We start from the raw sequence: 14,213 nt of genomic DNA, 5'->3' as shown, positions 1-14,213 counted from the left end.
CTGTTTGTCTTTAGTCATGTTTCCGGTCGCCTTGCCCTGATTAAAAGCAGTGGTTCGCGCTTTCAGTTTTGCGCGAATGCTGCCATCAATCTATGATTTCTGTTTGGGGAAGGTTTTAATAGTCGCTGTGGGTACAACATCACCAATGCACTTGCTAATAAACTCGCTCCACGAATCAGCATATTCTTCAATGTTATTTTACGACGATATGCGGAACATATCCCAGTCCAAGTGATCGAAGCAATCTTGAAGCATGGAATCTAATTGGTCGGACCAGCGTTGAACAGACCTGAGCACGGGCGTTTCCTGTTTTAGTTTCTGTCTATAGGCTGGGAGCAGCAAAATGGAGTCATGGTTAGATTTTCTGAAAGGAGGGTGGGGGAGGGCTTGTATGCTGATAAAATTTAGGGAGCCTTGTTTTCAGATTAGCCTCCCAGCTACAATAAATGCAGCCTCAGGATATGTGGTGTCCAGTTTACACAGAGTTTGTCTCCACCCCCCTCCAGGTGTCGCCAATCTTCCCCATTATCCCCCAGTGTATTTATACCTGTGTTCTCTGTTTGTCTGTTGCCAGTTAATTTTTTTTTCGTGAAACCTACCAGCGGTTTTTCCCTTGCTCCTGTCTGGTCTAGTTCCTGTTTTTCTCGGTTTTGATCATTCTGCCTGCCTGCTTACTTACTGACTTTATTGTCCCCATAGGGAAATGTTGTTGTTGTGTCATGTACACATTTCAAGTTAAATACAAAACAAAATTGACAATACAACTTTCATAACAGTTACATAGCAATAAAAAAATTATATATAATAATAATAAAAAAATAAACAAATAAAATAACAAGACTAGCCTGGTGGCCTTACGGAGTCGATAGGAACATTAGCCCGAGCTATTTAGGAGGGATATCACACCTGGCACAAATGATTGTCTAGTTCTGTTTTTCCTGCTCAGCGGTGCCCTATACCTGCGCCCAGAGAGGAATAGTTTAAAGTCCAGGTACAGAGGGTGGCTTGGGTCTAAAATGTTTATGTGAGCATTACGGAGGGCCCTGACCTTAAAGATCTCATCCAGGCCTGACTGTTTGACTCCAATTATCTTGCTTGCTGTGGTAATAATCCTTCTCAACATATTTATCTGGCTGACAGTGGCATTGCCAAACCAACAAACAATACAAAAGTTAAAATACTCTCAATAAAAGATTTGTAAAACAGAGTCAATATAGTACAGTCTACATTAAAAGATCCCAGCTTGTAGATCAGGTCTGTACATTTACTCCACTGAAGCTTATTGTCCAAAAGGACATCCAGATATTTGTATTCCTCAAAAATGTCAATATTCTGACATCTGATAGATGTTGCAGAGGTAGGTGTTGTACGCTTCCTGAAGTCTATGCACATCTCTTTGGTCTTGTTGGTATTGAGGACCAAGTGGGATTCCTCACACCACTCTTCAAAGTCATCTAGGACCGGGCCATGATGTTCCTCGTCATCATGCAACAGGCTGATCAAGGCAGTGTCATCAGCGAACTTAACAAGGTTTCTGTCAATATGGGAACTAGTACAACTATTAGTGTACAAGATGTACAGGAGTGGGGACAAAACACATCCCTGAGGAGAGCCTGTGTTGTTATTGCGTATATCCGACACGTGGGGACCTATTTTGACTCGCTGTGAGCATGGCTCAGGAAGTCCAACAGCCACAAAACCAGCCCCCCATCTAAGGAGAAGTTCCAAATGAGTCACTGTGCCAGGAATGTAAGGCTGGTTTGTATTGAAGGCAGAAGAAAAGTCAACAAACAGAACCCTGACATGGGATTTGGCACCCTCTAGATGTCTATAGACCATATAATGGAGGGTAAGAATGGCATCATCAACTCCTCTGGTAGGCTGATATGCAAACTGAACTGGGTCGAGAAGCTTCTGAGTGACACTGAGAATATGACTTTTCACAATTTTCTCAAGGCATTTCATTACTAAGAATGTCAAGGCGACAGGGCGGCAGTCATTCAGCACAGAGGGATTAGATGCTTTAGGAATTTGTATAATTATTGAGATTTTCCACAATACTGGCACGTGTTAATGGTTCTATACTTTGCCACACTACACTAGATTATTAACCCCTGCCTGCTCTGACCTTGAGACTGTCTGCCGTTCTGGATCTTTTGCACCCTATCTGGATTACCAACCTCTGCCTGCACTTGACCTGTCATTTTGCCTGCCCCTGTACTAGTAATAAACTGGTGTTACTTCAACACTGTCTGCATCTGGGTCTTACCTGAAATTTGACAGTTTAGTACACTACCGTACTCACTCTGTTTAGCACATGGCCTTATATGTGAAAGAGATGGGTGGGGTTAAGGCTTAAGAGGGTGTGAACAATTGTCATGCCCTGACCATAGACAGCTGTTTATTCTCTGTTGGTTGGGGCATGATAGTGACTAGGGTGGGTCATCTAGGTGATTAATGGTTTATGTTGGCCTGGTATGGTTCCCAATTAGAGACAGTTGTTTATCGTTGACTCTGATGGGGGATCATATTTAGGCAGCCATTTCCTCATTGTGCTTTGTGGGATCTTGTCTACAGATAGTTGCCAGTGTGCACACCAGTAGCAGCACGTTTCGTTTGTGCTTGTTTGTTTTGTTAGTGAGTTTCTATTAATTAAAATATGTGGAACTCTACGCACGCTGCACCTTGGTCCAATCATTATGACTATCGTGACAACAATGCTGAATGGGTGTAGACAAAGAGCTCTCCAGTAGGTGTACTCAAATATTCACAGGCAATTTTCTCAAAGTTTATCAACCTTTCAAGCAGAATTACTTTCCCATTGTTCCTCAACTGTAGTGTATGATATACAATTTTCTAGCTCTGAGTCTCTACTTTTATCCAATGTAAAAAACACTATTTAAAATTTTGCTACATAAGACAGAATCGAGCCAGTCGGTCACATATTTGGTTTAGCATTCAAAAGGCTACAAAAACAGAGCGTATTTAGACCTACAAGAAGGCTTGGTCATTGTCAGGCCCCTCTTATTATTAATGGTTTGCTTGCCTCAAGGTTGCATTGGTCACAGAACAAGTGTCATATTATCTGAACATTGAGTGTTGTGGCGCCAAGTGAAGCCTCAAGCAACCTGTTCAAAACCTCTGCAAACCTCCATTGAATATACAACAACAGTGAAAGTCAGTTTTCACAGGAATATTGCAAAATGCCTTTTACTCACAGGGCAGCTATTCCCCAGTGGGCCCCAGATTTCTTCCCAGCTTCTATGAAGAGTGAGAGGCCAATGAGGTTGATGGTGGGAGCGATGGCCAGGGGCCCGATAAACTTCAGCACCAGACCAACTAGACCTGACAAGCCCAGTACTAGCTGGAGCATGGAAGACACCAAGATGGCCCCCTGGATCTGTGAATGACAAGGCAAAGAGATTAGCGTGAGACTGGATTAGCTTTATTCTCTGGAAGCTAATATATTTCCTATGTAAGAGGGTTGGTTATGTTTCAACTTGCCACTGCAGCAATAAACTTAGGGTACAAAACATTAGAAACACCTGCCTTTTCCATAACATAGACTGGCTAGGTGAATCCAGGTGAAAGCTATGATCCCTTATTGATGTCACCTGTTAATCCACCTGTTAATCCAATGTAGATGAAGCGAAGGAGATGGGTTAAATAAAGATTTTTAAGCCTTGAGACAATTGTGAAATGGATGGTGTACAGTATGTGCGCCATTCAGAGAGTGAATGGACAAGACAACATATTTAAGTGCCTTTGAACGGATATGGTAATAGGTGCCAGGTGCACTGGTTCGAGTGTGTGAAGAACTGAAAAGCTGCTGGGTTTTTCCAGCGCAACAGTTTCCTGGTTGTATTAAGTATGGCCCACCACCCACTGGACATTGAGCCAACTTGACAACTGTGGGAAGCATTGGAGTCAACATTGGCCAGCATCCCTGTGGAACTCTTTCGCCATTGGTCATGCTTACAGATAGGGGGCAAACTTCAATAAATCCCAGTCTGATATTGACATGCAAGTGGTAGGTCACGTTCTAAAATAGTGCATTCTAATTACGTATTTACAATGTGTACGAGTTCACCATGTACATGTCCTGATGTATATACAGTGCCTTCAGCAAGTAATCCCACCCCTTTACTTTTTCCACATTTTGTTGTGTTGTTACAGCCTGAATTTCTATTATATTGAGATTTTGTGTCGTCGATCTACAAACAATAACCCATAATGTCAAAGTGGAATTTTGTTAGTATATCTCTTTTTTTATTAATACAAAATTAAAAGCTGAAATTTCTTTAGTCAATAAGTATTCAATCCCTTTTTCATGATAAGCCTAAATAAGTTCAGGAGTAAAAATGTGCTTAAAACAAATCACATGATAAGTTGCATGAACTCATTCCGTGTTCAATAATAGTGGTTAACATGATTTTTGAATAACTACCCCATCTCTGTACCCCACACATACAATTATCTGTAAGGTCCCTCAATCAAGTAGTGAATTTCAAGCACAGATTCAACAACAAAGACCAGGGAGGTTTTTCAATGCCTCGCAAAGAAGGGAACCGATTGGTAGATGTGTTTAAAAAATGTAAAAAATAAGTAGACGCTGAATGTCCCTTTGAGCATGGTGAAGTTATTAATCAGGCCTTGGATGGTGTATCAATATGGGGTGGCAGGTAGCCTAGTGGTTAGAGCATTGGACTAGTAACCAAAATGTTGCAAGATCAAATCCCTGAGCCGAAAAGTTAAAAATATGTCGTTTTTCCCCTGAACAAGGCAGTTAACCCACTGTTCCTAGGCTGTCAATGGAAATAAGAGTTTGTTCTTAACTGATTTGCCTAGTTAAATAAAAATAAATACACCTAGTCACTACAAAGATACAGGCGTCCTTCCTACCTCAGTTGTCGAAGAGGAAGTAAACTGCTTTGGGATTTGACCAATGTTGATTTAAAAACAGTTACAGAGTTTAATGGTTGTAATATGAGAAAACTGAGGATGGATCAACAACATTGTAGTTACTCCACAATACTAACCTAAATGACAGAGTGAAAAGAAGGAATCATATACAGAATAAAAATATTCCAAAACATGCATACTGTTTGCAACAAGGCACTTTGGCAATACTGAACAAAATATTGGACAAAGAAATTAACTTTTTGTCCTGAATATGAAGTGTTTTGTTCGGGGCAAATCCAACAACAAATCACTGAGTACCACTCTTCATATTTTCAAGCATAGTGCTGGCTGCATTATGTTATTTGTATGCCTGTCATCGGCAAGGAATAAGGATTTTTTTTTGGATAAAAAGAAAAAGGAATACTAGGCAAAATCCAAGAGAAAAACTTGATTTCAGTCTGCTTTCTAACAGACACTGGGAGACTAATTCATATTTCAGAAGAACAATAACCTAAAACACAAGACCAAATGAACACTGGAATCACTTACCAAGACAACATTGATACCGGAGCGCCAAGTCTAGGACCAAAAGGCTCCTTATAACAGCTAGAACCCCAAAGCCACAAGACTGCTGAACAACTACTCAAATGGCCACTGGACTATTACAGTTTTGTACACTGCTGCTACTCGCTGTTTATTATCTATGCATAGTCACTTCACCCCTACCTACATGTACAAATTACCTCTAACCTGTACCCCGCATACTGAATCGGTACCGGTACCCCCTGTATATGTTCTCATTGATGTTATGTTATTGTGTTACTTTTTATTATTTTTTTATTTAGTTTATTTGGTAAATATTTTCTTAACTCTTCTTGAACTGAACTGTTGGTTAAGGGCTTGTAAGTAAGCATTTCACGGTAAGGTTTACACTTGTTGTAGTCGGCGCATTGTGACAAATTAAGTTGGATTTTATTTGCTTTTATTTGATTTGAATGTTCCTGAGTGGCCTAATTACAGTTTTGACTTAATTAGGTATTGGCAAAACTTGAAAATGGCTGTCTAGAAATGGTCAACAATCAACTTGATAGAGCTTGAAGGATAAGAAATAATGCTCCAAAAGACTAACAGCAGAAATCAACACCGAAGGTGCTTCTATAAAGTATTCACTCAGGGGTCTTAAGAATTATGTCAATTAGCTATTTATTCCTTAAATTATCTAGAAATGTTCAAACATTTCTAAAAACGTGTTTTCACTTTGTCATTATGGGGTATTGTGTGTAGATGAGTGAGAATTATATATTTTTTCAATCCATTTTGAATTCAGGCTGTAACACAACAAAATGTGGAATAAGTCAAGGGCTACTGTATGAATACTTTCTGAAGGCTTCGGAAATTATTCAGACCCCTTGACTTTTTCCACATGTTGTTAGGTTACAGCCTTATTCTAAAATTGATTAAACTGTTTTTTGTCCTCATCGATCTAAACTCAACAAAAAAAAGAAACTTTCTTTTTTCAGGACCCTGTCTTTCAAAGATAATTCGTAAAATCAAAATAACTTCATTGTAAAGGATTTAAACACTGTTTCCCATGCTTGTTCAATGAACCATAAACAATTAAGGAACAAGCACCTGTGGAACGGTGGTTAAGATAATAACAGCTTACAGACGGAAGGCAATTAAAGGTCACTGTTATGAAAACTTAGGACACTAAAGAGGCCTTTCTACTGACTCTGGAAAACACCAAAAGAAAGATGCCCAGGGTCCCTGCTCATCTGTGTGAACGTGCCTTAGGCGTGCTGCAAGGAGGCATGAGGACTGCAAATGTGGCCAGGGCAATAAATGGCAATGTCCATTCTGTGAGACACCTAAGACAGCACTACAGGGAGACAAGAAGGACAGCTGATCGTCCTCGCAGTGGCAGACCACGTGTAACAACACCTGCATAGGATCGGTACATCCAAACATCACCCCTGCGGGACAGGTACAGGATGGCAACAACAACTGCCCTCCATCAGTGCTCAGACTGTCCGCAAAAGGCTGAGAGAGGCTGGACTGAGGGCTTGTAGGCAACAACGTCGCCTATGGGTACAAAACCACCGTCGCTGGACCAGACAGGACTGGCAAAGTCCTCTTCACTGACAAGTTGCGGTTTTGTCTCACCAGGGGTGATGGTCGGATTCGCATTTATCGTCAAAGGAATGAGCATTATACCGAAGCCTGTACTCTGGAGCGGGATCGATTTGGAGGTGGAGGGTCCGTCATGGTCTGGGGTGGTGTGTCACAGCATCATTGGACTGAGATTGTTGTCATTGCAGGCAATAGCAACGCTATGCGTTACAGGGAAGACATCCTCCTCCCTCATGTGGTACCCTTCCTGCAGGCTCATCCTGACATGACCCTCCAGCATGACAATGCCACCAGTCAATATAACTATTTGTTCAGCACTTATGAAATTTAAAAATTATACTAATAATTTAAGCTATATTTAACTAGGCAAGTCAGTATCTCAGACAACTGAGATAGGAAGGACGCCTGTATCTTTGTAGTGACTAGGTGTATTTATTTTATTTTATTTTAACTAGGCAAGTGAGTTAAGAACAAATTCTTATTTACAATGACAGCCTACCGGGGGAACAGTGGGTTAACTGCCTTGTTCAGGGGCAGAGCAACAGATTTTTACCTTGTCAGCTCGTGGATTCAATCCAGCAACCTTTCGGTTAATGGCCCAATGCTCTAACCACTAGGCTACCTGCCACCCCAAAATGTACAGCGACACTATTTATACAGTATTCTCCTTGTATACCAAGTCAGAACCATGGGATAAATTAAGGGGGCAAATAAGCAGACCATATTTGATGATGACATTTCTCTAAAACAGGCTATAGGCTACATCAAGTCAGAACAGTAGGCAAAGTTCTGCGGGGAAAGGGACCAAATTATTAGGGTTAGGCACATGGCCTACTAACAGCTTTCTACACAATATACACTTAGCATTAATTTCTTAGCTACAGTATACATATCTCCCTGGCATATTACATAATACACTGCTCAAAAAAATAAAGGGAACACTAAAATAACACATCCTAGATCTGAATGAATGAAATATTCTTATTAAATACTTTTTTCTTTAAATAGTTGAATGTGCTGACAACAAAATCACACAAAAATTATCAATGAAAATCAAATTTATCAACCCATGGAGGTCTGGATTTGGAGTGACACTCAAAATTAAAGTGGAAAACCACACTACAGGCTGATCCATCTTTGTAATGTCCTTAAAACAAGTCAAAATGAGGCTCAGTAATGTGTGTGGCCTCCACGTGCCTGTATGACCTCCCTACAACGCCTGGGCATGCTCCTGATGAGGTGGCGGATCGTCTCCTGAGGGATCTCCTCCCAGACCTGGACTAAAGCATCCGCCAACTCCTGGACAGTCTGTGGTGCAACGTGGCGTTGGTGGATGGAGCGAGACATGATGTCCCAGATGTGCTCAATTGGATTCAGGTCTGGGGAACGGGCGGGCCAGTCCATAGCATCAATGCCTTCCTCTTGCAGGAACTGCTGACACACTCCAGTCACATGAGGTCTAGCATTGTCTTGCATTAGGAGGAACCCAGGGCCAAGCGCATCAGCATATGGTCTCACAAGGGGTCTGAGGATCTCATCTCTGTACCTAATGACAGTCAGGCTACCTCTGGAGAGCACATGGAGGGCTGTGCGGCCCCCCAAAGAAATGCCACCCCACACCATGACTGACCCACCGCCAAACCGGTCATGCTGGAGGATGTTGCAGGCAGCAGAACGTTCTCCACGGCGTCTCCAGACTCTGTCACGTGCTCAGTGTGAACCTGCTTTCATCTGTGAAGAGCACAGGGCGCCAGTGGCGAATTTGCCAATCTTGGTGTTCTCTGGCAAATGCCAAACGTCCTGCACGGTGTTGGGCTGTAAGCACAACCACCACCTGTGGATGTCAGGCCCTCATACCACCCTCATGGAGTCTGTTTCTGACCATTTGAGCAGACACATGCACATTTGTGGCCTGCTGGAGGTCATTTGGCAGGGCTCTGGCAGTGCTCCTCCTGCTCCTCCTTGCACAAAGGCGGAGGTAGCGGTCCTGCAAAAACATCAGCCAGGAAGCATAGGAACTGAGAAGTGGTCTGTGGTTACCACCTGCAGAACCACTCCTTTATTGGGGGTGTCTTGCTAATTGCCTATAATTTCCACCTGTTGTCTATTCCATTTGCACAACAGCATGTGACATTTATTGTCAATCAGTGTTGCTTCCTAAGTGGACAGTTTGATTTCACAGAAGTGTGATTGACTGTGAGTTACATTGTGTTGTTTAAGTGTTCCATTTATTTTTTTGAGCAGTGTATATGTTGCAGCATACAAGACATTTCTGGACTCGTTGTTGTGCTGTGCTTACTCAAATAGGAAGGTGGAGCGACGGTTCTTTTTGTGGGCAAATTTTGTCATCAAACTTTGTCATCAAAGTCTGGCATCCTCTGGATTTATGGTGCTTTCAAGACAACTGGGATCTTGGAAAAAAACTAGGTTGAATCATGACATCAGTGATCTTCAGGTCAGAGGTCTAGAATGAGGCTTGAGTTCCCGACTTGGAATTCTGGATGACCATCCAAAACGTATTTTCCCAGTCAGAGCTAATTTTTTCCCAGTTGACTTGGACTCAGTGAAGTCTGAGATTTTCCAGTTCCAATTTTCCAGTTGTCTTGAACGTGGCAGAAGTCATGCTGGATTGACAGCATGGCCACCGTATTCAACCTTTTCTGGCGCATGGTGTTGCGTGTGAATGTTTATCCTTTTAAGAATGGAAAAAATATCCTTTCAGATAGATGTTTTAAATCCTTTAACCCAAACTTGGAACACACTCCCGCTCCACTGAATAGCAGGCATGGGACGCAAAATAGTGATTGCTTTGCAACGCTTGCAGCCACTGTTTCCTTCAAAAACCAATCACTGTTGAATTTGTTATTTCCGATGAGCACCGATACATTTAATCTAGAATTTATTTTCATATGACAAGGATTGAAAAGGATTTGCCAGTAGATTTGGCAACATGATTCATGATGATAACTGCTTGTCTAGCTTGCTAGCTAAGGTTTGAAAATATGATGTTGACAAGATCAGTCCAATCAAAGCTATGGTAGATATAACGTGATTTGACAATTTTATCTGTGGCCAATGACCTTGAGCCTTCTTGGATGGGCACTTCTAATTTACATCTATTGCAGCATCCAAGGGGGCTTGAACTGCCTAGCTCGCCCTGTAGATTCTGCAGTGACGTAGTGTCCCCATGAGTGACAGTACACTGCGCCAATCACAGCGCAACTAGTGAAGATTACCAATATATACACTCTGTATTTTCTGCTGGATGCCCCTCCACCACAGAAAGCACTGAGATAGGCTTGAACACCTGCACTTTGGAGCTGCCTTACTCAATATAGCAAGAAAGAGACCATGGTTGTATGAGGCTTTATTCACTCAATTAATTTTCTTTTTACAGTGTTCGCAAACTGATATGTGACTCATTTATTTATTTTTCTTTAGCTAAACAGGTGGAGCTCTGAATGACGGTTTGCCACTGTATTGGGGGCATCCTGGGATGTGCTTTTGTATGTAATTGCTGTAAGAGCAAGTTAGCTAGCACGCTCTAATTGTAATGATCACATTATTTCATATTTGTCAAATTCAACTCCATCTTTCATCGAATCAGATGGCTTATTCATCAAAAAACGATTTGATGTTGCCATTTATTTTATGATTATTTCATTGGCAAAGTGGGCAAACTTAGGCAGGAAATGCCCACAACGAACAGTAAGCAATTGTATTCATGAGTAAAAAAACAAATAATGAAAGAAAAGCATTGCAAGTTTGAATTGTGTCAAGTTAGTGTGGGAGAGTGGTAAAAATTATTGTTATCGATCAATAGTGACAAACCTCGCATTGACGACTTAAATGGAAAGCTACTGAGGATGGTAGCTGATTATAGCCACTCCTATCTGTCATATTTTTAATCTGAGCCTAGAGGAAAGTCTTTGTCCTCAGGCCTGGAGGGAAGCTAAAGTAATTCCGCTACCCAGGAGTGGTAAAGCGGCCTTTACTGGTAGACAACTGGGACCTCGCTTAATACTTTGTAGCGCCACCTTTTGCTGCGATTACAGCTGTAAATCGCTTGGGGTATGTCTCTATCAGTTTTGCACATCGAGAGACTGAAATTTTTTCCCATTCCTCCTTGCAAAACAGCTCGAGCTCAGTGAGGTTGGATGGAGAGCATTTGTGAACAGCAGTTTTCAGTTCTTTCCACAGATTCTCGATTGGATTCAGGTCTGGACTTTGACTTGGCCATTCTAACACCTGGATATGTTTATTTTTGAACCATTCCATTGTAGATTTTGCTTTATGTTTTGGATCATTGTCTTGTTGGAAGACAAATCTCCGTCCCAGTCTCAGGTCTTTTGCAGACTCCATCAGGTTTTCTTCCAGAATGGTCCTGTATTTGGCTCCATCCATCTTCCCATCAATTTTAACCATCTTCCCTGTCCCTGCTGAAGAAAAGCAGGGCCAAACCATGATGCTGCCACCACCATGTTTGACAGTGGGGATGGTGTGTTCAGGGTGATGAGCTGTGTTGCTTTTACGCCAAACATAACGTCTTGCATTGTTGCCAAAAAGTTCAATTTTGGTTTCATCTGACCAGAGCACCTTCTTCCACATGTTTGGTGTGTCTCCCAGGTGGCTTGTGGCAAACGTTAAACGACACTTTTTATGGATATCTTTAAGAAATGGCTTTCTTCTTGCCACTCTTCCATAAAGGCCAGATTTGTGCAATATACTGATTGTTGTCCTATGGACAGAGTCTCCCACCTCAGCTGTAGATCTCTGCAGTTCATCCAGAGTGATCATGGGCCTCTTGGCTGCATCTCTGATCAGTCTTCTCCTTGTATGAGCTGAAAGTTTAGAGGGACGGCCAGGTCTTGGTAGATTTGCAGTGGTCTGATACTCCTTCCATTTCAATATTATCGCTTGCACAGTGCTCCTTGGGATGTTTAAAGCTTGGGAAATCTTTTTGTATCCAAATCCGGCTTTAAACTTCTTCACAACAGTATCTCGGACCTGCCTGGTGTGTTCCTTGTTCTTCATGATGCTCTCTGCGCTTTTAACGGACCTCTGAGACTATCACAGTGCAGGTGCATTTATACGGAGACTTGATTACACACAGGTGGATTGTATTTATCATCATTAGTCATTTAGGTCAACATTGGATCATTCAGAGATCCTCACTGAACTTCTGGAGAGAGTTTGCACTGAAAGTAAAGGGGCTGAATAATTTTGCACGCCCAATTTTTCGGTTTTTGATTTGTTAAAAAAGTTTGAAATATCCAATAAATGTTGTTCCACTTCATGATTGTGTCCCACTTGTTGTTGATTCTTCACAAAAAAATACAGTTTTATATCTTTATGTTTGAAGCCTGAAATGTGGCAAAAGGTCGCAAAGTTCAAGGGGGCCGATTACTTTCGCAAGGCACTGTATGTAGGCTACGTGTACCTTTTAAGAAAATGGAAGTAGTTCTGTCCTTGAGCTGTTCTTGACTATTGATGTTCTGTATTATGTCATTCTGTATTATATTTCATGTATTGTGTGAACCCCAGGAAGAGAAGCAGCTGCTATTGCAACAGCTAATGGGGATCCTAATAAAATACCAAAATACCAAATACCAAATCTCCCTGCTAATGCACAGTTATTTCCATGCTAACAGACTAATCATGAATCTACAACCATCAACATACTGTTGTCTAATGTGCCTCCTGGTGTCTATCGTCAGGTGTTTACATTTATTGTATTTTTAAATGTTTTGTCATTGTTATGACATTTGATTACAAAATACCTAGTCTGATATTGACATGGATGCGACGAATCACAAATCTACAGCCATCAACATCCTGTTGTCCTGCACATCTACACTGCATTCAGAAAGTATTCAGACCCCTTGAATTTTTCCACATTTTAAGTCACAGCCTTATTCTAAAATGTTTTTTTTAACTCTACAATCTACACACTATATCCCATAATGAAAAAGCGAAAACAGGTTTTTAGAAATGTTTGCATATGTATTTAAAAAAAAGAGATACCTTATTTACATAAGTATTCAGACCCTTTGCTATGAGCCTCGAAATTGACCTCAGGTGCATCCTGTTCCCATTGATCATCCTTGAGATATTTCTACAACTTCATTGGAGTCCACCTGCGGTAAATTAAATTGATTGGACATGATTTGGAAATCCACACACCTGTCTATATAAGGTCCCATGATTGACAGTGCATGTCAGAGAAAAAAACAAGCCCAGAGGTCAAAGGAATTGTCCGTAGAGCTCTGAGACAGGATTGTGTCGAGGCACAGATCTGGGGAAGGGTATCAAAAAAGGTCCGTAAGTACACATTCTCCCTAATTTTGATCTTGTCTCATCGCTGCAAATCCCCAACAGGCTCGGGAGGCAAAGGTCGCGTCATGAGTGCTCCGAAACATGACCCGCCAAGCCACGCTTCTTAACACTTAACCCAGATGCCAGCCGCACAAATGTGTCGGAGGAAACACCTTTCAACTGACAACCGTGGTCAGCCTGCAGGCGCCTGGCCCGCCCCAAGGAGTCGCTACAGCGCGATGAGCCAAGTAAAGCTCCCTGTCCAAACCCTCCCCTAACCCGGATGATGCTGGGCCAATTGTGCACCGCCCTATGAGACTCCCGATCATTTCCACCTAAAGGACTCTCAGACCATGAGAAACAAGAATCTCTGATCTGATGAAACCAACATTGAACTCTTTGGCATGAATGCTAAGCATCCCATCTGGAGGAAACCTGGCACTATCCCTAACGGTGAAGCGCGGTGGTGGAAGCATCATGCTGTGGGAATGTTTTTCAGTGGCAGGGACTGGGAGACTAGTCAGAATCGAGGGAAAGATGAACAGAGGAGAGAGATCCTTGATGAAAAAAGAGAGATCCTTGATGAAAACCTGCTCCAGAGCGCTCAGGACATCAGACTGGGGCGAAGGTTCACCATCCAACAGGACAACGACCCTAAGCACACAGCCAAGGCAACACAGGAGTGGCTTCAGGACAAGTTTCTGAATGTCCTTGAGTGGTCCAGCCAGAGCCCAGACTTGAACACAATCAAACATATCTGGAGAGACATGAAAATGGCTGTGCAGCCTTGCTCCCCATCCATCCTGATAGAGCTTGAGAGGATCTGCAGAGAAGAATGGGAGAAACTCCCCAAATACAGGTGTGCC

The 14,213-nt window shown here is 42.1% G+C and overlaps 1 protein-coding gene across 2 annotated transcripts in view; it reads right to left on the bottom strand.

Annotated features, from left to right (window-relative positions):
- si:dkey-106n21.1 (solute carrier family 23 member 2) overlaps positions 1-14,213 on the bottom strand; it is a 75,078-nt gene that overhangs the window by 32,510 nt on the left and 28,355 nt on the right. For both annotated transcript variants that reach the window (XM_036958890.1, XM_021576696.2), the window contains one exon: positions 3,219-3,400. In XM_036958890.1, coding sequence (XP_036814785.1) covers positions 3,219-3,400 — 182 coding nt within the window. The remainder of the gene's footprint in view (positions 1-3,218; positions 3,401-14,213) is intronic.

This window comes from Oncorhynchus mykiss, chromosome 2, assembly GCF_013265735.2.
Source record: "Oncorhynchus mykiss isolate Arlee chromosome 2, USDA_OmykA_1.1, whole genome shotgun sequence".
Classification (NCBI taxonomy): Eukaryota; Metazoa; Chordata; class Actinopteri; order Salmoniformes; family Salmonidae; genus Oncorhynchus; species Oncorhynchus mykiss.
Note: the sequence above shows the minus strand (reverse complement) of the source record. Positions and strands in the feature narration are given on the sequence as shown.